This window comes from Neovison vison, chromosome 6, assembly GCF_020171115.1.
Source record: "Neovison vison isolate M4711 chromosome 6, ASM_NN_V1, whole genome shotgun sequence".
Lineage (NCBI taxonomy): Eukaryota > Metazoa > Chordata > Mammalia > Carnivora > Mustelidae > Neogale > Neogale vison.
The window spans coordinates 127,985,125-128,009,126 of record NC_058096.1 but is presented as its reverse complement, the minus strand read 5'-3'; the positions used below and the strand labels follow the sequence as shown (position 1 = coordinate 128,009,126).

General features: G+C 38.4%; 1 protein-coding gene across 3 annotated transcripts in view; it reads left to right on the top strand.

The window, feature by feature from the left end:
• The window catches only part of PPP2R3A (protein phosphatase 2 regulatory subunit B''alpha), a 202,712-nt gene that overhangs the window by 30,391 nt on the left and 148,319 nt on the right, over positions 1 to 24,002 (top strand). For all 3 annotated transcript variants that reach the window (XM_044252310.1, XM_044252309.1, XM_044252311.1), the window contains one exon: positions 21,464 to 23,882. In XM_044252310.1, coding sequence (XP_044108245.1) covers positions 21,903 to 23,882 — 1,980 coding nt within the window. In that variant the 5' untranslated portion in view covers positions 21,464 to 21,902. The remainder of the gene's footprint in view (positions 1 to 21,463; positions 23,883 to 24,002) is intronic.

Below are 24,002 nucleotides of genomic sequence, written 5' to 3'. Positions count from 1 at the left end.
TCAGAGTTCTTCAGTAGCTCCCCATCTTACTTAGCAGAAGTCAGAGTCTAGTTACAGTGGCATTCTTACTCTTATTAAAACAGTCAAGATGTCCTCCCACCTCAGAGCTTTTGTAGCTAGTGTTTGTTCCACCTCCTTTTCCCCCATCTCATCTCTACATGTTTAGTTTTTCTCTCCTGATACTGATTTATTGAAGAAACCAGGGCAACTGTCTTTAAAATGATCCATATCTTGAATCTCTTGTTTCCTCATGGTAGCAACATATTTCTCTATTGCCTATATTTCCTGGACATTAGATCTAAAAGGTTAGTTAAAGCTAAGCATTTTTGGCTAGAAAACTCCGTAACTGGTATTTTGATCTTCACACTGCATCATATTGAGAGAGGTACATATGGCCTCTTTTTCCCATGTTTAGTGATGCTATATTTAAGTAGGGTGTTAAGGTGGTCACATCCCTCTGTTATCAATTTACATTTTTGCATTTGTGATTAATATATAATCTGAAGAGTAAATGTTATGTTTCTTGTTTTTAAAGGATTTTTTTATTATAGAGAGAGCGCAAGGGGGAGGGAGAAGGAGAGAGAAACCCAAGCAGACCCCACATTGAGTGGGGAGCCCAACACAGAGCTCCATCTCATAACCTGAGCTGAGACCAAGAGTTGGATACCTAACCAACTGTGCCAACCTGGTGCCCCGAATATTGTGTTTCTTTAATCCTGTGATGTTCAGTGTATTTTTAAGAGGTGGAACTCTTTTTTTTTTTTTCAAATAAAATATTTTTTGGAGATCCAGTGTATAAAAGAGATGAAAGCAGAGCTATTCTGGTTGCAGTGAGAAATGCCTAGTATTGGCAACTTCTGAGGGAACTCTGCATGGTTTGCAACTTACAGAGCCTGCCTGAACCGGAGGAAACAGAGGCCCAGAGAGGATACATGATGTCTTAAGGCCCTTAACATCTCGCAAGAAAGGCTCAGTGCACTGTCTATTAGAGCACAATTTGGAGGGCTCTGTCACCTCCTTGGAAGCTGTGGCCGGGGATGACCACTAGAATGGCAATTGGTTTTCCCCCCTGGCAGTCCACCCGCTTTTTAAGTTGTCTGAGTGCTTTCTTTGACATTCTATCTGTTCTGCAGATGTGAAGATTTGAAATTACTTCATTTTTAGTGTGTGTTGGGTTACAGTCTCTTTTTTGTTGTTGTTGTTGTTCCCCTTTTGGAAATTTTTCATCCACAAAGAATTCCAGATTCAGACATTATTCATCTTATGTCTGGAACACTAAAATCTCATGAAGTCCCATATGTCTTTTCTCTTTCCACCTTTGGAATATTCAAAGTGCTGCTATAGCTAACGTCCATTTTATCATTTGCTTGCTTCCTTTCTCTACTTATCATACTACCTAATGTGCCTTAATAGAGAATTGAATAAGTAAATTTGGAGTATCCACACAATGTATATAAAGTGTATGATGTAGCTTTTTGTTTTTTAGGAAGAGGTTTCCCTATATTAAGTGGGGGAAAAAAACAGGTAATAAACTATAATTAAGTCTCACTTTCATTTCTAAAAAAAAAAAAAAAAAGAAAGAAAGAAAAAGAAAAACATATTCACAAAAATCCTCGTGTCTGCTTAAAAGCACATACCCTCCCCAATGTCCATAACCCTACCCCCCTTCTCCCAACCCCCCTCCCCCCAGTAACCCACAGTTTGTTTCGTGAGATTAAGAGTCACTTATGGTTTGTCTCCCTCCCTATCCCATCTTGTTTCATGGATTCTTCTCCTACCCACTTAAACCCCCATGTTGCATCACCACTCCCTCATATTGCATATCTATGTCTGAAGCCAAAAAAGGACATTTACAAAAATGTTCACATTGAAACTCCCTCTAGGTGTGATCCTTTTCCCCCCCTCTTTTTGTTAAAAAAGTTATATTTCTATAGTCACTACTTTTATAAAGATTAAAACTGTTTTTAAAAAGTAAGCAACAACTTTGATCTGTCAAATCCAAATTGCACTGAAGGCTGTTCCAGGCCCATCCCCAGCTTTCTTCCAGCCATGCCATCCTTTGGGATTTTTTTTCCTATTCTCATCATCCCATTCAAGCAAAGTTTCCCCCCAGCCTGTGCTTTATTTATTTTGCTCCATGTTCCTGGTCATCTTCTAGAATTGCCCACTTGGCTCTCAAGAGCCTCTCTGCTTACTTGTACCAAAATTAACTTGTCAGGGAAGGAAAGGGAGATGTAAAAATTACGTTCTAAAAGGAACAATCTGGGGCACCTGGGTGGCTCAGTGGGTTAAAGCCTCTGCCTTCAGCTCAGGTCATGATCCCAGGGTCCTGGGATCAAGCCCCGCATCAGGCTCTCTGCTCAGCAGGGAGCCTGCTTCCTCCTCTCTCTCTCTGCCTGCCTCTCTGCCTACTTGTGATCTCTGTCAAATAAATAAAATCTTTAAAAAAAATTTAAAAATATAAATAATAAAAGGAATAATCACTAGGATGTGATCTTCTTCAGGGCCCAGGAGTACCTGAATAAATACCCATTGAATAAATTGATCTATTCTTTTTGTCTCGTTTCTTTTATCCCATAAATTCATACAAGACAAGAGCTTTGTTTGTTTTCTGTGAACACTTGGGGTACTTAGTATCCATTAATGATTCAAGTCCCTTAAGATCCATAATTTACTTAATAAAAATGAATTTAGATCTGTTGTCAACTTGGAGTAGAATTTGTGTTTATGCAGGGATGTAGAAAAGCATGGAGTTTAAAGATAAAAACTTAATGTTGAGATCCTGCTTATAGACCTATGATCGCGGGTTAGTCATTTAAACTTCTGAGCTGCCTTCCAGTTATAACCTCACTGATTTCTCTTCCGGACTCTGCAGAGGCCTTCTTCCTGATCTGCCTAGCTTTGGTCTTGCTTCTCCAGGTCTGTTTTCCTTAGTACTTCACCAAGTGATAGGCTTACAGTATAAATCTGATCTTGCCCCTTCATTCCCTCAACCTCTCAAGGGTTCTCTGTTGCTCTGTTGTCTCTATTCCCCTTCAGCTGTGGCCTCAAAGCCTCTCTTCAAACTTGACCCTGAAATAATACCAAACTCCTGGTAACTTCTCACACATCTCATGCCACTTCATGCCTTGCTTCCGTTGTCCACAAGTCATTTTTCCCTTTCTTCCTGTAGCCAACTGCTTCTGCTCTGCTCAGCTCTAGGACTGTGCTTGGCAATCTTCCTCTCTTGGATGCCTTTCTTGATATAAAAGTTAGGTATTTTCTTTCTCTGCCTACTCATGTTATAAGCTGTCTGAGGTAAAAATCACCGAATTCTTAGTTCCCTCATCCTGAAGAATACCTGACTCTCAAATTGTGTTGAATTTATGTTATCCTAAAGTGTCAAATGATTTTTACCTGTAGGATGTGATTTGATATTTATATGATCTCCTCCCAAATAAAGACTTAGAAAAGAAAAATATTTGAATTAAAGTAACTTAAAATACTACCAACAGGGGGGGCCTGGGTGGCTCAGTCGTTAAGTGTCTGCCTTCGGCTCAGGTCATAATCCCAGGGTCCTGAGATTGAGCCCAACATCAGGCTGCCTGCTCAGGGGGAAGCCTGCTTCTCCCTCTCCCACTCCCCCTGCTTGTGTTCCCTCTCTTTCTCTGTCTCTCTCTCTCTGTCAAATAAATAAATAACATCTTTTAAAAAATATACTACCAACAGACAGAACTATTGTTGATGTTTTCAAATTTATAAGAGAATTTTAAAAAATTATAAAGAAGTAAAACTAAAGCCTGTAAATTTTCCTTTCAGAGCCACTACTGAGGGAAATGAGTATCTTTACACACTACATGCCTTAAAAATTAGCCACTTCACTATGCTTCTTCCTACATCAAATAATACAAAATCGCTTTTTAGGAAAATATAGCTATTTCCTAATTCAAAACAGGAAAAAAAATGTTTTTCATCATGTTTCCTAGACTCCAGAGCCAGCTTTTATTCTGTATTTCTAGAAGAGAAGGTCATATCCCAGTGAAGGTAACATCTTGACCAACTTGCTAAGCTGGTTAATACAAAGCAAAGCTGGGACGAGGAGCTCCTGATCGTCCACCTGGTGCTTTTCCCCTCAGCCACATTTCCTTTCTTCCATTAGTGTAAAAGTAAAAGTAGACTTTTAAGCACTTTGTAATTCCCGTATGCTCAAATTAGGCCTGTTGCTGAGATGTTCTTATCTTTTAGTCTAATTATTTACATTAGCCCTAAACCTAAAGCTTTAATTTGTTCTTTCATATACACGTATTACAGTTTCTTTGAGCATCAGAAATATCTTCCCTTCTAAGAGATTTTCTAATTTATTTTCTTACCTGTTTTTAAAGTGAACATAACAAATAAAATATTCCAGGTCTCCTTTTTATCCTACAAGTAAAGTAGTTCAATGGTATATGTTTTTGTATGCCTCTAAATTGTTCTCTTGGGATCATTTTCCATACTGAGTCATCCACTAAAGAGTGCCTGTGTTTTCCAGGCAAACTGATAAGTTTTATTATTTCTAAATGACTCATTACTTCTGAATCATCACACCTTGTGTACTCTGTTAAATAAGTTTTTAGGCATTTTTCAATCGTTTTTCCTCTTCTGCATCCTCACATGTCCCATCTAAGTGACATGGATATTTAGCTAGTTTTCTTTTGTGCCTGTGATTTCTGTTGATCATTTTTTTCTTGAACACTTTCAGCAGTTGAGATAAGCAGTGGAAGTTCTGTACCTCTTACTCTGTGCTGCAGATGTTTCCTGAAATAGAACACATAAATAGAACATAAAAAATATGTGTAACACCATTCTCTGTTTTCCATCATTACATGTATGTTGTTCCAGGTTTTAACTTCCCAAATTTCTCTATAAAATTATGGAGAAATACCCATAAAAGAAAAGTATAGCTCTGTTTTTGGTAAAAAAAAAAAAAAAAAAAAAAAGTCTTTGGAATTCAGCATATTGAAAGAATGAAATACTTTTCTCCCTTGTGTTTTCTGGGCTGGTTTTCATCCTGCCCTTTGAAAATTCATTCTCTGTCTTCTTTGCATCCTTCTCCTCCCTACCCAGCACATGGCAGCCTTCCTCAGAATTTTGCCCTGGACTTTTCTTGCCCTGTGCGTGATCAGTGTTGAGCACTCCTGTGGCTTTAAAACCACAAAATCTAGTGCTTATTCCAAAATCTTTATTTCAGCTCATCTCTTCCCTGCCAAGTATATCTGTCTACATGGGAAGTACCTTTTGGATACCCCACCAAAACAACCCATGCCTAAAGCTGCATTTATTACCCCTGTGCCCTTGCTCCCCAATCTTAACACATAATAATCACCCTAGCCTCATCTTTACATCTTTCTAGAGCCTGTTTTTAATTTTAAAAATTTGTTGTCCAATATTACATATTAGTTCTCATATTAAAATATAGTGCTTGAGATTTCTTTAAAAATATCTGTTTCGGGGCGCCTGGGTGGCTCAGTGGGTTAAGCTGCTGCCTTCGGCTCAGGTCATGATCTCGGGGTCCTGGGATCGAGTCCCGCATCGGGCTCTCTGCTCGGCGGGGAGTCTGCTTCCTCCTCTCTCTCTCTGCCTGCCTCTCTGCCTACTTGTGATCTCTCTCTGTCAAATGAATAAATAAAATCTTTAAAAAAAAAAAAATCCGTTTCCTCTCCTAAGTTGGCCTGCTCTTCAGAGATGTGAATTTTTTTTAACATTTCTTTCATTATTTGCCTAGTATTTATAAGTGCATATATTGCAAATTGATCATTCATTTATTTTAAACATTATGTCTTGCCTTCCTAATATAAATTTCACTTCTCTTACCCCCTTTTCAGCACATTAACAAAATAAAGGGTAAAAATTACATGATCATTTCAATAAATGCAGAATAAGTATGTGACCAAATTAAATAACTGTGTGAAATTTTTTAAAACTCTCAACAAACTAATAGTGGAAGAGAACTTTTCGGTCTGGTAGAGTGTCAGAAAACTTGCAGCTTGATCATACTTAATGGTAAAAGATAGAATACTTTTCCCTAAGACTGGGTATATGGCAAGGATTTCTGAACCAACCACTCCTTTTCTTTTTCTTTTTTTTTTAAGATTTTTTATTTATTTATTTAACAGAGAGAGATCACAAGTAGGCAGAGAGAGAGGAGGAAGCAGGCTCCCTGCTGAGCAGAGAGCCCGATGCGGGCCTCGATCCCAGGACCCTGAGATCATGACCTGAGCCGAAGGCAGCGGCTTAACCCACTGAGCCACCCAGGTGCCCCCAACCACTCCTTTTCAATATTGTTCTGGAGATCTTAGCTAGTGTAGTCGGCAGTAAGGCAGAAAATATTGGGAAGGAAAAAATAAAACAATATCTGTTCTAAGACAACATAATTGTTTATGTAGAAAATCCCAAGGAATTTACCCCAAAAATACAATAATAAGTGGATTTAATGAAGTGGCAAGTAACAAGATCGATATACATAAATCAACTATGTTTCTACCTACCAGGAACAAACAAATGGAAAATGAAATTAAAATAATAGTATCATTTGCATTAGAATCAAAAAACATGAATTACTTGAGAATAAATTTAGTGAAAGTCTCATAAACATTGCTAAAGGAGATTAAAGAGCATCTAAATAAATGGAGAGCTGTGTTATATTCATGGGTTTCATGGATTAGAGACTTGATATTGTTGGCAAAAAATGGGGATTTTTAATTTTTTATTTAAATTCAATTAACATACATTATTAGTTTCAGACATAGAAGTCGGTGATTCATCAGTCTTATATAATACTCAGTGCTCATTACATCACATGCCCTCCTTAATGTCCATCACCGAGTTACCCCATCCCCCCACCCTCCTCCCTTCTAGCAACCCTTAGTTTGTTTCCTGTGCTTAAGAGTCTCTTATGATTTTTCTCCCTTTCTAATTTCACCTCATTTTATATTTTCCCCCTTCCTCTATGATCTTCATATGAGTGAGATCATATGATAATAGTCTTTCTCTGAATGACTTATTTAGCTTTGCAGAATACCTTCTAGTTCCATCCACGTCATTGCAAATGGCAAGGTTTCTTTGTGTGTGTGTGTGTGTGTGTGGCTTAGTAGTATTCCTTTGTATTTATATATACAGATATACCACATCTTCTTTACACATTCATCTGTCAGTGGACATCTGGGCTCTTTCCATAGTTTAGCTATTATGAACATTGCTATTATAAACACTGGGGGCAGGTGTCCCTTAGATCACTACATTTGTATTTTGGGGGTAAATCCCTAGTAGTGAAATTTCTGGGTAACAGGATAGCTTGGTTTTCAACTTTTTGAGGCACTTCCATACTGTTTTCCAGAGTGGCTGCATCTGCTTGCATTCCCACCAGCAGTGTAAGAGAGTTCCCTATCTCCACATCCTTGCCAACATCTGTCATTTCTTTTTTTTTTTTTTAAGATTTTATTTGTTTATTTGACAGATGGAGATCACAAGTTAGGCAGGCAGAGAGAGAGGAGGAAGCAGGCTCCCTGCTGAGCAGAGGGCTCGATGTGGGGCTTGATCCAGGACCCTGAGCAAGCCGAAGGCAGAGGCTTTAACCCACTGAGCCATCCAGGTGCCCTGTCATTTCTTAACTTACTAATTTTAGGCATTCTGACCAGTGTGAGGTGGTACCTCCTGTGGTTTCGATTTGTATTTCCCTGATGCTGAGTGATGTTGAGCATTTTTTCATGTGTCTGTTGGCCATTTGTATGACTTCTTTGGAGAAATATCTGTTCATGTCTTCTGTCCATTTCTTTGGGTGTTGAATTAACAAATGGAGATTTAGAGTCCATGAAATTTCAGTCAGAATCCCAGCAGGCTTTCTTTGTGAAGATTGGCTAGTTGATTCCAAAATTGACATGGAAGTGCAAAGGCCAAAACAATTTGAAATAGAATGGCCAATAGAATAGCCAAAACAATTCTGAAAAAGGAAAAGAAAAAAAAAAATGGAGGATTTACATTACTACCGTTGGCCGTAGAACAGCATGGGGGTTAGGGGCACCAGCCCCCATGCAGCTGAAAATCTGAGTATAACTTTTGATTCTCCAAAAACTTTACTAATAGCAAGAACTAACTGAGCGGGGCGCCTGGGTGGCTCAGTGGGTTAAAGCCTCTGCCTTCGGCTCAGGTCATGATCCCAGGGTCCTGGGATCCAGCCCCGCATCGGGTTCTCTGCTCAGCAGGGAGCCTGCTTCCTCCTCTCTCTCTGCTTGCCTCTCTGCCTACCTGTGATCTCTGTCTGTCAAATAAATAAATAAAATCTTTAAAAATCTCTCTCTGCTTGCCTCTCTGCCTACCTGTGATCTCTGTCTGTCAAATAAATAAATAAAATCTTAAAAAAAAAAAAAAAGAACTAACTGATCACTTATTACTGCAGTATGCAATTTACTAGAGAGGAACTACTCTCATGGAAATTATTAGTGTCACATGGCATTTCAAGTGGATGTTTGTAACACTTGAGCTCACCGCAATAGCAACAGGAGGTGACTACAAAATTATTACAGTAGTACAATGTGTACTGTAGTTATTTGTATGTAGCTATGATTTAATACTGAATATTTATGTTTGTTTATATTTCTCTTGACTGGGAAGAGTGCCATGTATGGTTTGTGTTTATATATCTGGATTTTGACAAATTTTAATATTTTATAATATTTTATAATTGATAAATTATTACTACCATAAAACATTTATGTTTTATGGTAGTAAATGATAAAGTAGGCTAGTACCTACATGTATGTATACATTCATGACATACCTAACTTTTCCTTAGTTTTTTCAATATTTCTAGGCTGTGTGGTTCATCGGTGAGGGTTTTCAAATTGTCACAAATCATCAACATTTTTTCCATTATGTTTTTGAAAAATACTTGGCAAGAGTGCCTGGGTGGCTCAGTCAATTAAGCTTCTGACTCATAATTTTGGCTTAGGTCAGGATCTCAGGGTTGAGGGATCAAGCCCTGTGTTGGGCCCTGTGCTCAGCTGGAGATTCTCTCTCTCCATCTCCTCCCTCCTCACGTGCTCTCTCTCTGTCTCTGAATAAATAAAAATAAAATCTTTAAAGGAAAAAATCTGCATATTAAGTGGACCCATACAGATCAAACCCATCCATGTTTTCAAGGGTCCAAGATATTTTAAGATTTACTGTAAAATACAATAATTAAGACAGAATGGTATTGGGGTATATAAAGATAAAAGAGTATGGAATCCAGAAATCTTTATATGTGGCTGTTTTTCAACAAAGTTTCCAATATGGGAACAGGATAGTCTTTTGAACAAATGGTGATGGGTGATCTTCAAATTCAGCCTATTAACTACAGAAGAAAAATTGTCTCATTGGATTATTAAAATTTAGAACTATTAAAAATTTAAAGGTAATAGGATAAAGACTTCCTACTTTTCAAAAGCTACTGACAAAATAAAAGGAGAACCAAAGACCAGGAGATAATATGTGTGGCTAAAATACACAAATGAACTCTTAAAACAGTAATTAAAGGACATCCTAAAAGAGATGAATAAATACTTCACAAAAGAAGATACGTATCAATTGTTAAAAAGCATATGAAAAAATTTTCATTATCACTAGCCATCAGGAAAATGCAAATTAAGTTCACAGTGAGATACCACTTCATATCCACTAAAATGGGTAAAAGCAAAGTAACTGACAAGTATCCAAAAGGATATAGAGCCACTACAGCTCTCAGGTGTTTTTGATGAGAATGTGAAATGGTAGAACTACTTTGGAAAACAGTTGTACATGTTCTTGTAAAATTAAATATACACTTGTCATGACTCAGCAATTCCACTGTTAATTACCCAGAAAAAATGAATATATATCCACAAAGACTTTTTTTTTTCCAATTTATTTATTTTCAGAAAAACAGTATTCATTATTTTTTCACCACACCCAGTGCTCCATGCAAGCTGTGCCCTCTATAATACCCACCACCTGGTACCCCAACCTCCCACCCCCACCCCCGCCACTTCAAACCCCTCAGATTGTTTTTCAGAGTCCAAAGACTTTTTTTTTTTAAGATTTTATTTATTTGTTTGAAAGACAGAGACCACAAGTAGGCAGAGAGGCAGGCAGAGAGGAGGAAGCAGGCTCCCCTCTGAGCAGAGAGCCCAGTGCGGGGCCCAATCCCAGGACCCCCGGGATCATGATCTGAGTGGAACGCGGAGGCTTTAACCCACTGAGCCACCCAGGCGCCCCCCCCCCAACAAAGACTTCTACTTGAATGTTCATAGCAGCTTCAATTCATAATAGCCCAAACCAGGAATGACTCAAATATTCATCAGCTGGTGAGCAAAGAAGATAAATTTTGATACATTATATAGTAAAATACCTACTAAGCAGTAAAATGGAATATACAACTAACCCATGCAATAACATGGATGAATCTCAAAACCATTGCGCTGAGTGAGAGAAACCAAACTCAAAAGTATGTATATTGTATGGTTACATTCATATGAAGATCTAGAACCGGAAAAAACTAATCTGTTGTGATAGGAATCAGATGAGTGGTTGTCAGATACTGCAGATTAGGGGAATTGCTTGGGAAAGGGCACAAGGATGGTTTTCGGATGTTGTAATTGTTCTCCTTTAGGGCAGTGGTTTCATGGTTCTTAAATCTCATTGAATTATACACTTTATATGTACATTTTTATTATATATAAATAATACATCAGTAAAGTTGATTTAACTCTTTTTTTCTTGAGATCTATGTATTTGACAAAGAGGGTGTGACTTTGCTTGCACATGCACAACTGGGGCCAGGGCAGTAGATTACCCCGCTAAGAGGTGAGGCTGACTCTGGGATCCATCCCAGGACCTGAGCTGAAATCAGGAGTCGGTCACTTAACCAACTGAGCCACCCAGGCGCCCCCTTACTTTTATTTTAAATCAGCTTTATTTGGGCGCTTGGGTGGTTCAGTTGGTTAAGCATCTTCCTTTCCCCAGGGTCATGCTCCCGGGTCCTGGGATGGAGTCCCCCTGCTGGGCTCCCTGCTCAGCAGGGAGTTTGCTTCTCCATTTGCCCTGCCATGCCTCTGCCCCTGTTCATGCTGATGCTTGCTTTCTCTCTCTCATAAATAAATATGAGATCTTTAAAATAAAATAAAATCTTTAAAATAAAAGTGAGGCTCTAAAAAGCTGAAAAGAAGCTCTGTATTTGTGGGTAGCATTTGTCAATTAGTGGGCTTCACTATAAGAGGATCATGTGGTTAGATGGGATTTCTAATCTCCAGTAAAGGATTCTTTAATCCACATTGGTGGTGGGAGCTAGAGGTAATAAGCCTAGTTTTTAGTGATCTGGACCTGGGCTGGGAAAGTTTACACTCTGAATAGAGTGTAGACTTCTATTCAAATTCCAGCCTTTACCACCCTCTCTGTCTGTCCCTTAGCTTGGTGCTTTTCCGTTCTGAGTTTGTGTAGTGCGAGTAGGGAAGGCTATTCCTTTGTAGACTTTCAAACCATCCCCTTATGTTCAGTCTTCTATCCTAGCCCATTTCCAAGCCTAGGCCTGTATTGGGTTATGCCAGGTGAATTGGTTTGCTTGCCATTAGTATGCCTTCCCCCTCTACTCTAATAAATATTTATCATTCCTGCTTCTGCTTTCTATCTTCATACATAGTGATTTGGGGTTACAGGTGTCTCTTAGGTTCTTTGAATATGGAGTTTTAAATTCCTATTTTTATTCTTACTGTTTGGAGGATGCCTTAAAACTATAAAATCCATCCTGTACATTTTTCACTTCAGCAATATCAAACTCCTTATAATTCTCCAAACACACAAGCCAATTTCATATTTTTGTGCATTTGTAGAATTCCTTCTTGCTTGTAAGGTGTAGTTTAATCCCTTCTTTACTTGGTAAGGCTTTTGTCTTTCAAAATCCAGTTCTCTCCTTCCTAAATTTTCTTGTCTGCTGCTTCTATACCTTTGTTTCACAACAAATCCACTTCATCAGAAATGGCCATACAGCAGTTTCCTGTGGAGGACTACCTGGAACCACTGGAAAATACTTGTTAGACTAATTGTAAACTGCTTAAAGTGGAACAAATAATAAGTGTTAAATGAACTCTGAAATTGTATATGAACCACTTAGGCAATTTGTAGGGATGAAAGAACCAGGAGAGACCAAAGGCCTGGGAGGTGGGCAAGCAGTGTACAACAGGACCTGAGGTGGAATAAATGTAAAAATGTGCAGAATAATTAACTGTAATTTCCTAAGAAATCTATTATATTCTGCTCTCTACTTTCTAATACAGCAGATGTTTAGACCAAAAAATTGTGCTGCAGGGGCACCTGGTGGCTCAGTTGTTAAGCATGTACCTTCTGCTCAGGTCATGATCCTGGGATCCTGGTATGGAACCCCATATCAGGCACTCTGCTCAGCAGGGAGTCTGCTTCTCCTCCTCACCCTCCCCCCTGCTTGTGTTCATTCTCTCTCTCTCTCTCTCTCAAATGAATTTTTTTTAAAAATGATGAAACACTTATTTCAAGTGCCAGTAAGACAAAAATTTCAAACTACAATACAATGTTTTTTATCATTTAGAACTTTTTTTTTTTTTTTTTTGCTTATTGAAGGAGTTCTTTTAGGCTTAATGTTGACAGGTATTTTTAATGCTGTATCACTCTTGTGCATACGTTATCTTTGGGACTATTCCGTAGTCTGGGATTCCTTTGAAATTCCACTTGCTGAGGTTACCAGTAACCTTCATATTAGCAAACCCAGTGGGTAATTTTATTTTTTAAGATTTTATTTATTTTTTTAAAAAAGATTTTATTTATTTATTTGACAGAGAGAGTGATCACAAGTAGGCAGAGAGGCAGGCAGAGAGAGAGGCAGAAGCAGGTTCCCTGCTGAGCAGAGAGCCCAATGTGGGGCTGGATCCCAGGACCCTGAGATTATGACCTGAGCCAAAGGCAGAGGCTTAACCCACTGAGCTACCCAGGCGCCCCACCCAGTGGGTAATTTTTGTTTTGCCTTCACCTCTCTGCAGTATCCAATACTAGTGACCTCCATTTTGAGTCTCTCCTTTAACCTCTGTGAAATTGCTTTCTCCTAGTTTCCGTGTTATTTTTTTGGCTCTTCCTTCTTAGGTTTCCTCTAAGAATTCTGTTCCTCCATTTAACCCAGAAATGCCAGTGAGCCCAGCTCTGACCTCAGCCCAGAGCTCTTCTTACTTTGTACATTCACCCTGAGTAACCTCTCAGGGCTGCATCACCAACCCAATTCTTTCTGCTGACCTCCAGGTGTTTGTATTCACATTTCATCCAGTCATCACCACTTAGATATTCCATAGGTACCTCTTCAAACAACACATTCAGAATAACACTCTGTGTTTTGGATGGCCGCTTTCCTTAAAACAAAAACAGAAAGTCTGTGTTGGCAGTAGCAACACTAGTCCCCCAAAACCCAAGTCTGAAACTCAAGATTCTTCCCTCTCACTTTCTCCTCTTCCTGTTCTGTGAATTCTTCCTCTATGACTATCTAATCGGTATTCTTCTCATTGTTAATTAACTGCCATCTACTTGGTTTTGATTCTCACCACTTCTTGTATGGATTATTACAGTAACCTCCTAATTGACTTCCATGCCTCCACTCAGCTACTAGAATGATTTTTCTAAAATATAAATTTCATCCTGTTATTCCCCAGCCTAAAAGATCTTTGTGTTACCTATAGTTTTCAGAATTAAGTCCAGGCTCTTAATTTAGCACAGAGGCCAGTCTGTGGCCTAGTTCCTGCTTCTCTTCTGGTTTCCTCTCCTCTTGCTTTCTACTCCCCCCTCCCCGCCCCCGCCAGTGAAATCAGCTGGAACTGCTTGTAGTTCTGAACTCAGTTGTGCCATGTTAGGCCTCTGAGCCTTCACCTATATGTTCCCCTGTGCCTAGAGTATTATTTTTTTTTCTTTTAAGATTTTATTTATTTGACACAGAGAGCACAAGCAGGGGGAGCAGCAGAGAGAGAGAGAGAGAAGAGAAGCAGGCTCCCCACTGAGCAATTGCTCAATCCTAGGATCATGACCTGAGGCCAAGGCAGACGCTTAACTGACTGAGTCACCCAGATAACCCCTTCCCATTCTTTTTGTCTAATTTTCATTGGTCCTTCAAAACCAGGTACATACATTCTTTACTTTAGGAAGTCTTTCCTGACTCTTCTAATTTGGATGCTCTCTTTCAAAATGGGCCAACGGCTTGAAGAAAGCCTTCACAAATGAACACAAAATGTTTATGAGGTAAATAAAACTATGTTTGGGCACAATTTAAAATAATGCACTTTCTTTTTTTTAATCTGTCAAATTAGCAAAGATTTAAAGAGCGCTGTCACTGAAGGAGAACATGGAGAAATGGATCTGATTCTATCCTGATATTGGAAGTAGAAATTTGTCATTTTTCTGGAGGAAACACTGACCTTATATATCAAAGAACCTTTAAAAAATGTGTATATATACTTACACATACCCCTTTTGACTCAGCATTCTACTATTTGGAATATATCCTAGGAAGATAACTAGACAGCTCTGAAAAGTGTGTAAGAATGTTTATCGGTTATTTTAAAACAAAAAAATAATAACCTAATAGTGTAGCAGTGGCAGATGGCTGAATTATTTTATCCATATAGTAAAATACTATATGTACATTAAAATGGTTTAGATCTGGGGTCCTGGGTGGCACAGTCAGTTAAGCATCCAACTCTCGGTTTTGGCTTAGGCCTTGAACTCATGGTGGTGAGATTGAGCCCCAGTCTGGCTCTGTGCTCAGCACAGAGTCTGCTTCAGATTCTGTCCTCCCTTCCCTCTGCCACTCCCACTTGTGCGGGCTCGCTCCCTCACTCTCTCTCTCTCAAATAAATAAATAAATCTAAAAAACTGATCTAGGGATGCCTGAGTGGCTTAGTCTGTTAAGCAGCTGCCTTCAGCTCGGGTCATGATCCCAGGGTCCTGGGATCAAGTCCCACATTGGGCTCCCAGCTTGGTGAGGAGCCTGCTTCTCCCTCTGCCTGCTGTTCCCCCACCTTGTGCTTACTCACTCTTTCTTTCTCTCTGACAAATAAATAAATAAAATATTTTTTTAATTTAAATAAATAAATAAATCATCTAGATCTGTTCTGACATAGAAGTAGATTCATGAGATCTTGCTAGTTTGAAGTAAGTGTTAAAATACATAGTGTAGTCAAACTTTTGTGAAAAATATACATTTATAAATTTTCATAAGAAAATGTCAGAATATGTATCCATAAAAATATTAATTGGTTATTTTTGAATGAATAATTAAAATGCTTTTTACTTATGAACATTTTCTAATAGGAGAGCAATGAGGGAAATGGGGGAGCAAATGGGGGAAAACAGAAGCCCTGCCCTAGTGCTTCTGTTTCCCACTGTGCTTGCTTCTCTCATTGCCCTCAGACAGTAAGTATACTCAGGGCGATCATAGAATTATTTTGGGTCTGGCTTAGAATAGAAAATGTTTGATGAGTGAATTATACCAATAACAGCTAATAGTGATTGAGCATTTCTTATATCTTAACCATTGTTCTAAGCATTTGATGTGTTCACTTAGTCCTTATGAGATGGGTAGTGTTATTATCTCTGTTTTTCGGGTGAAAGAGCCTAACAGAAATTAAACAGTTTATGTAAGCGTTCATAGCTGTAAGTGGCAGGGTGGGAATTCAACCCATGTAATCTATCTGAATTAGATAGATTATGATCTATCTCTGATTGAGACTAGTTGGATTAGATTCCATGTCTAGGATGCCCAGCTAGACAGTTGGGCATCAGTTAATCATGGACTGAATAAAAAAGGCAGAATTTGACACTCACAGATCTGAACCAAATACCAGGGAAGTAATCTTGGTCTATTTTGCATTTTTATAAAAAGCTCAAATCATTTTAGACTCTAAGCTTCTCACTGAAATTAGTGCCACCCCTTAGGGTTTGGCTTCGTTATATGCTTCCTCCCTTTTTCAGTTATGTCCCTTCAAAACTTTAATTTAGAGTCCTAAAATTACAATTAGTTCTTCCCACTTTTTTTCTTCAGTAAGTTTACTTATGGAAAATTCATCAAATTGCATTTTTAAAACCTATCAATAATCCTTTTTGCCTTATCTTCTTTTTTTTCTCATGTTTTCTTTTAAAGTGTTAGCATTTCTGAAAGCTACATTCCTATTATCTGGAACTACACTGTTTAATATGGTGGCTACTAGCCACATATGGCTTTTTAAGTTATAACTAATTAATTAGAACAGGCAAAAAATTTAAACAGCACTTCTCCAAAGAAGATATGGGGCTGGTCAGTAAGCACAGGAGATGTTCTTCAACATCATTAGCCATTAAGAAAATGTAAGTTAAAACCATAGTGAGATAACATCACACACCTATTAGAATGGCTAAAATAGAAAACAGTGACAATACCAAATGCTAAAGAGTATGTGGAACCAACCATAAGTCTTGTACTGATGGGAATGTAAAATGGTGTAGTAATGCAGGTAAACAGTCTGGCAGTTTCTTTTTTTTTTTTTTTTTTTTTTTTAAGATTTTATTTATTTATTTGTCAGAGACAGAGGGAGAGAGAGCGAGTGAGCACAGGCAGACAGAGAGGCAGGCAGAGGCAGAGGGAGAAGCAGGCTCCCTGCCGAGCAAGGAGCCCGATGTGGGACTCAATCCCAGGACCCTGGGATCATGACCTGAGCCAAAGGCAGCTGCTTAACCAACTGAGCCACCCAGGCGTCCCCAGTCTGGCAGTTTCTTATAAAGATATACTTAAAGGATACCTGGGTGGCTCAGTCAATTAAGTGTCTGACTTTGGCTCAGGTTCTCGGGGTCCTAGGATTATGCTCTCGTGGGGCTCCCTACCTGATGGGGAGTCTGCTTGTCCCTCTTTAGCTCTCCTCTGCCCCTCCCCCCACACTCTCTGTCTCTAAAATAAATAAAATCTTTATGTATACACACACATACATATATATGTATGCACATATACTTAACATGCAACCCTACAGTCACGCTTATATTTATGCGGAGAAATGAAAACCATGTCCACACAAAAACCTGTGCACTAGTATTCACAGCAGCTTTATTTGTAAATAGAGACAACATAAATATCTTTGAATGAATGAATGTGTGAACAAACTGTAGCATATCTACACAATGGAAGACAACTCAGCAATAAAAAGGAATGAACTGTTGGTACATGTGTGAAGTTGAATGACTCAAAATCATTCTGTTAAGTAAGAGAAGAAAATATTAAAAGTTTATATACTTTGTGATTCCATGCATGAAATGTTTTTGAAATAACAAAACTATAATGATGGAAAATAGATCCGTGATTGTCAAGGTTAGGATTGGGGTGACTGTGACTTTATAGTCACAGTATATATAAAGTCATAGGGTAATAGAAGGGGCTCTTGGGGGTAATGGGACAGTTCTGTATACTGATTGTGGTGGTATTATTGTAGAAGGAAGGGAGGAGAGGAGTAAGTATAAGTAAAACTGGTGTGATCTGAATAATATCAGTGTCAATTTCCTGGTTTTTGCTCACTGTACTATGGTGATGTAGGATGTTCTCTTTGGAAGAAACTGGGGGAAGAGTACACAGGAGCTCTCCGTACTACTTTTGCAACTTCTATGTGAATCTAAAATAAATAATTACAAAATTAAATTTTTTAATAAAATTAAAATTCAGCTCTTCCATTACACTAGCCACGTTTAAAGGGCTCAGTAGCCCCATATGGCTAATGGCATCCATATCAGAGCACGTATAGAATATTTCCATCAACACAGCATGTTTTATAGGATAGCCCTTGTCTAAAAGTACATGTCTGTCTTTGGCCAGTGTTGTCTCTTCTTCCTTGACTACTTTGAATTCTAATAGCACTATTTTGAATTCTAATATCACATGAAGACTTGTATTTTCTGTCATGTTATTTTATAAACTGGCTGCTTTGGTTATATCCAACCTTAGAGAAATACGTCTTTCATTTCTCAAATTTCAGAGAAATAAAATAGTCTTTATGTTAATTTGGGAATTTATCACGTGTTTTCATAGGCATTGATTATTTAAATTTTCTAGCACTCATGTATTTTGCCTTTGTACCCGTTTTCTCACCTAAATTACCAACTGTACTAAGATATAGCCCTACTGTCTCTCACATAGCTATCCTGATATACTTTCTTACTAATATCCTTTATTTTTCTTTTACCCTTACTGAAAAGCTCTTTCAAAATCTTGAATTTCTGAAAAGGCATATAGTTTTTCATGTTTGGTGCTATTTCTTCCCTGTCTTTTGTGCACCTTTTGGAAAGGTACTTCTTCTATTGCCATGTTCAGTATTTTGTCCCGTAACACCTAGTTCCTCTGTGGCTTGTTTGCATTTTCAGTTAAGAATTACTGGGCACATTTTGGGTAAATTGGAAGGGGAGATGAACCATGAGAGACTATGGACTCTGAAAAACAATCTGAGGGGTTTGAAGTGGCGGGGGGGTGGGAGGTTGGGGTACCAGGTGGTGGGTATTATAGAGGGCACGGCTTGCATGGAGCACTGGGTGTGGTGAAAAAATAATGAATACTGTTTTTCTGAAAATAAATAAATTGGAAAAAAAAAAAAGAATTACTGGGCACATCCTTTATTTATTTTTTTTTTTAAGATTTTGTTTATTTGACAGAGACACAGAGAGAGATGGAACACAGCAGGGAGAGTGGGAGAGGGAGAAGCAGGCTTCTCACTGAGCAAGGAGCCTGGTGGTCAGGCTCAGTCCCAAGACCCTAAGATTATGACCTGAGCTAAAGGAATATTTAATGACTGAGCCACCCAGGTACCCCTGGGCACTTCCTTTAGTATGGAACTTCTTTCTGCTTCAGCTTCATTCTTCATGAGATCTAGTTTTATAGTTTTATATGAGCCAGCATCTGAGATTTGAAGGTGAGGAAGTGAAGCATGACACAGTAGCTCCAGACCCATTCATATTAGTAAGAAAGTTAGGCATTGAAGGACAAGAAGAATGGGAGGGGGTGACCCACTGAGGAAAACCACAAAGAGAGAAATAAATATTAGAATTAATATTTGTATCTTCCTGGGTAGAAAATCAGGTATTATAATGGTTATCACTGTTTTTTCAAAAATAATTCATAAGTTTCTTGCAATTAGAATCAAGTTCTAATAACATTTTTCTTAAAATTTAACTATTCAAAAATTCATCTAGAAGACCGTCAAAGAACATTTGGAGTTCTAATCATAATTAGGGATATGGGAAGCAAAACCAGATAGTAAAACTTAATAAGACAACAGTAATTACAATAGTGTAGCATAAAAACAAAGTAATCATTGGATCCAGAGGTCCAGGAAAGGTATTCTGGCATAAGAATTCAACAAAAGAAAGGGTTCTTTATGAATTAATTTTATCTGTAGTCATTAAATCTCTAATACCTAAGTGAGCGAAAGATGTGAAGAGATAATTTACCAGAGAAAAAACAAGCAAAAAAGTTTCCTAGAACTGAAGAAATTAAAATGAAAACAGTAATTAGAGAAACAAAACAGAGCATCATAGGGGAAGGGAGGGAAAAATGAAACAAGACAAAACCAGAGAGGGAGACAAATCGTAAGAGACACCTGAGATTAAAACTCAGGAAACAAACTGAGGGTTGCTGGAGGGGAGTGGGTGCGAGGGATGGGGTGGCTGGGTGATGAACATTGGAGAGGGTGTGTACTATGGTGAGTGCTATGAAGTGTAAGACTGATGAATCACAGACCTGTAGCCCTGAAACAAATAATACATTACATGTTAATTTAAAAAATGAAAACAATAAAGTTCTGTTTCTCATTAAGGGGGTAAAGATTTTTATTGGTTAAAATGTCACTTCTGTCGATGGCATAGTGGAATTGATGCTCTCCTTTCAGTCATCATCTCCCTTTCGTTGCTTTACTTTATCATTCTTGAGTTAGTAGTATCATACATCTATCCTTTAGCAAATCCTACTAGCTCTACCTTTGATATATATACAGTATCTAAAGTTCTCCACTATTACTGTCCTGGTCCAAGCCCCCAAGCCTTCTTGCCTGATTTATTGCAAGAGCCCCTAATTTGCTTCTTTGCTTTTTATCTTGCTCCCTCACAGTCTCTTCTGAACATAGCAGCCAGAATTCCCAATTTAAAATGTAAGTCTGATCATGTCATTCCTCTGCTCAGTAGCCATCAGTTGTTTCCCAGCTCACTCAGGATAAAGCCAAATTCATCATAAGTCTACAGATCCTGCATGATTTAATCTCCTACCTTTCCTTTCTGACCTCACCTCCCACACTACCCAACTTGCTTTCTCTGTTCCAGTCACATCAGCCTCCTTCTCTTTCTTATAGTACATCGAGCGTGCTCCCACCTCAGGGCATTTGTACCTATGGTTTTAATGCCTGAGATGATTTAGCCCAAAACACCTTCTCAGCCTGTTTCCTTTATTCTTTCAGATCTCTGTTCAAATGTCAGTGAGATCTTACCTGACTCCCCTTTATAACACAGTTCCTCTCATTCTTTCTGAAACCCTACCCTGCTTGATTTTTCTCCATAGAACATGTCACCATCTAAGTTATATGATTACATGCATGCTGGTTTTCTTTATTCAGCTAGATTATGAGCTCCATAAGAGCAGGGACTTTATTTTATTCACTGCTTAGCACTTAACAAGTGCCTGGCACATAGTAAGCACTCAGTATTTCTTGAATGAGTAGATTGATTGAACCTTTTTAGAAAACAACAAAAGCATGGTTTAAAATCCTTTTTTTTTTTTTAAAGTAAGAGGATGATGAAGTAAATTCTGTCCACTTGGTAACAAGAGAAAGCTCTGCATGTGGTAGTATCTGAGAGGATAGGATCAGAAGCAGTAATGTTGGTTGTTTCTCTCTATTAGTAAGAAAAGACAATGGGATAATAATTTCCAAGTATAGAGGAAGTTGTAGAATAAGGAACAAGCACTATTTGTTGGCAATCTTTGAAAAGATTAGGTTGATGGAACCAAAAGTTTGGCACAGGGCAGTAGCACAAAATAAGGTTGCAGGTGGATGGGAACAGATGTTGAAAGGCTTGAAAATAAGTTAAAGGGGGTAGGATGCATGGTGCCTTACTTACAGAGATCAGTAGTGTGAATTCTTGGAACTGTGAGGGTTAAAAAACTATCTGAATCTAAGCTTGTTTGTGTCATGTAAGGTGGCAAGGAGGGCCGAGTAAGAAATACCAACTGGGAGGCAGAGTTGAAGTAATAATACTCCAGGTAGTAAGGAGTATAGGCCGTGATGAAATAAAGACATGAATCAAAGATAGGCAGTAATGTGGCAAAGAATAAGGCTTGGTGACAAACTGCATATGGGATGCAAAAGAGGAAATAAAAGGTTCTGTTAGGATTAAGAAATCGTATTTTTAAAATTGTTTTCTTTTTTCATTACAGGTTTCTCATTCACCAAAAAATGGATCATTTAATTCTTTGGAGGACTCAGTTATCACAGTACTTCTGTACTGCCAACTAAGATTTATGAGAGTAAATTCATGACAATAAATTTCTGCATCAAAAAACTGCTGAAGAACTAAAAGAGGATTTTATATTATAAAATCCTACAGTATCATATTACTAAATAAAACTAAAGAGCACAATTATTAAATTATTAGACTTCCTAATACAAGCACACATGTGCAGTAGCTACTGTAACCTGACAGTTACCAAACCTCAAATTTAAATGGTTTTTTTTGGGGGGGGAAAGGTCATTACATTTTCAAGAAACCACTGAACTTAGTCGTCAAGTATATTTTCAGCAGAGTGTAAGTTAGGAGAATTTATTTGAAATAAGTTCTAGAAAATTCAGTTCACATCACTGAGTGGATTCGATATTATGGCAGCAACTTACAGACTTGTGGTCAGTACTGTGAACCACTACAGCAGTGTGGTGATAGACCGGCGTTTTGAGCAAGCTATACATTATTGCACTGGAACCTGCCACACCTTTACACATGGAGTTGACTGCATTGTGGTACATCATAGTGTTTGTGCAGACCTCTTACACATCCCTGTGTCTCAGTTCAAAGATGCAGATCTGGGCTCTGTGTTTCTACCCCATGAAAACGGGTTTTCCTCAGCTGAGGGTGACTATCACCAGCAGGTGCTAACAGGCATACCCAGGGTCAAGAAAGGATCTGCCTTTCAGAATACCTGTAACTTAAAGGACATTGCAGGAGAAGCAATCAGTTTTGCCAGTGGAAAAATAAAGGAATTTTCCTTTGAAAAGCTCAAGAACTCTAACCATGCAGCTTACAAAAAGGGAAGAAAAGTTAAGTCTGACTCATTTAATAGGAGGTCAGTTGATTTTGACTTCCTCTGTGGCCATTATAACAATGATGGGAACTCCCCATCCTTTGGTTTACTCCGGAGTGCCTCAGTTGAGGAAAAATCATTGTCCCATAGAAACTCGCTTGATACAAACCTAACTTCAATGCTTCTTCACAACTTCTCTGAAGAAGACCTGGTTACTCAGATTTTGGAAAAACATAAAATAGATAATTTTTCTTCTGTAACAGACATAAAGATGTGCTTGGACATCTTGCTGAAATGCTCTGAAGATTTGAAAAAATGCACAGATATCATAAAACAATGCATAAAGAAAAAGTCAGGGAGTAGCATCAATGAAGGAAACAGCAACGATGCCAACACTGATACTGTCTATGTGAATGTAATGACCAGGTTAGCATCCTATCTGAAAAAGCTACCGTTTGAATTCATGCAGCCTGGAAATAATGAGGCTATAGATTTAACAGAACTGGTCAGTAATATGCCCACTTTACAACTGACTCCCTTTCCCCCAGTATTTGGCACTGAACAGCCCCCTAAATATGAAGATGTTGTCCAGCTCTCAGCCCCTGACTCTGGACAATTTCAAACTATAGCACTGCAAGATGACAAACACAGTTCTAGGAAAACAGACCCAGTAAAATCCACTCCAAACAACTCTACAGATCCCTTATATAACCCTGAGATAAGTGATCCCAGAACTCCAAAAGATGCCCAGCTTCAAACTACCATGAACTCTTTAGAAAATGTTTCTTCTGGTGACCTAATGGAAACCCTTTATATTGAAGAAGAGTCAGATGGAAAGAAAGCATTAGATAAAGGACAAAGGACAGAGAGTGGACCTGGTCAGGAGTTGTTAAAGGTAAATGAACATAGAGTAGAATTTTCAGACTGTGGTCCTCCTCTTAAAAAATGTTCTGCCTTATTGCGAAGTGAAAGTAGTAAGATACTTGAGAAACCAGTTGTTAACCTATGTGAGGAAGACCTTAAATCAAAAGTTCCTAAAATTGAAGAGGGAGACCACAGAGATTTTATGAATCCTAATAGTCAGGAAGAGATAGATAAATTGTTAATGGATTTGGAATCATTTTCACAGAAAATGGAGACCTCTCTAAGAGAGCCACTTACCAAAGGTAAAAGCTCTAACTCTCTAAATAGTCATAGTCCATTGACTGGTCAGCTTCCTATAGATCTTGAGCCCAAGTCTAAAGTCTCTTCACCCACCGAAAAAGTCTCCCCTTCTTGTCTAACAAAGATTATTGAAACCAATGGACACAAAATAGAGGAAGAGGATCGAGTCCTCTTACTGCGAATTCTAGAAAGCATTGAAGATTTTGCTCAAGAACTAGTCGAATGCAAATCAGGCAGAGGGAGCCTATCACAAGAAAAGGAAATGATGCAGATTCTACAGGAAACCTTGACAACTTCCTCCCAGGCCAATTTATCGGTCTGTAGAAGTCCTATTGGTGATAAAGCCAAAGATACTACTTCAGTAGTTTTGATTCAGCAGACTCCAGAGGTGATCAAGGTAAGACCCAACAATCTTGAGTCCTGAGAATTAGCCAAAGAGATGTTTTAATCTGTGCAAAACTTAAAAGAAAAACTATTTCTGTTGGCTGTTTTCTTTTCTACTAAAGTTCCTGCCTTA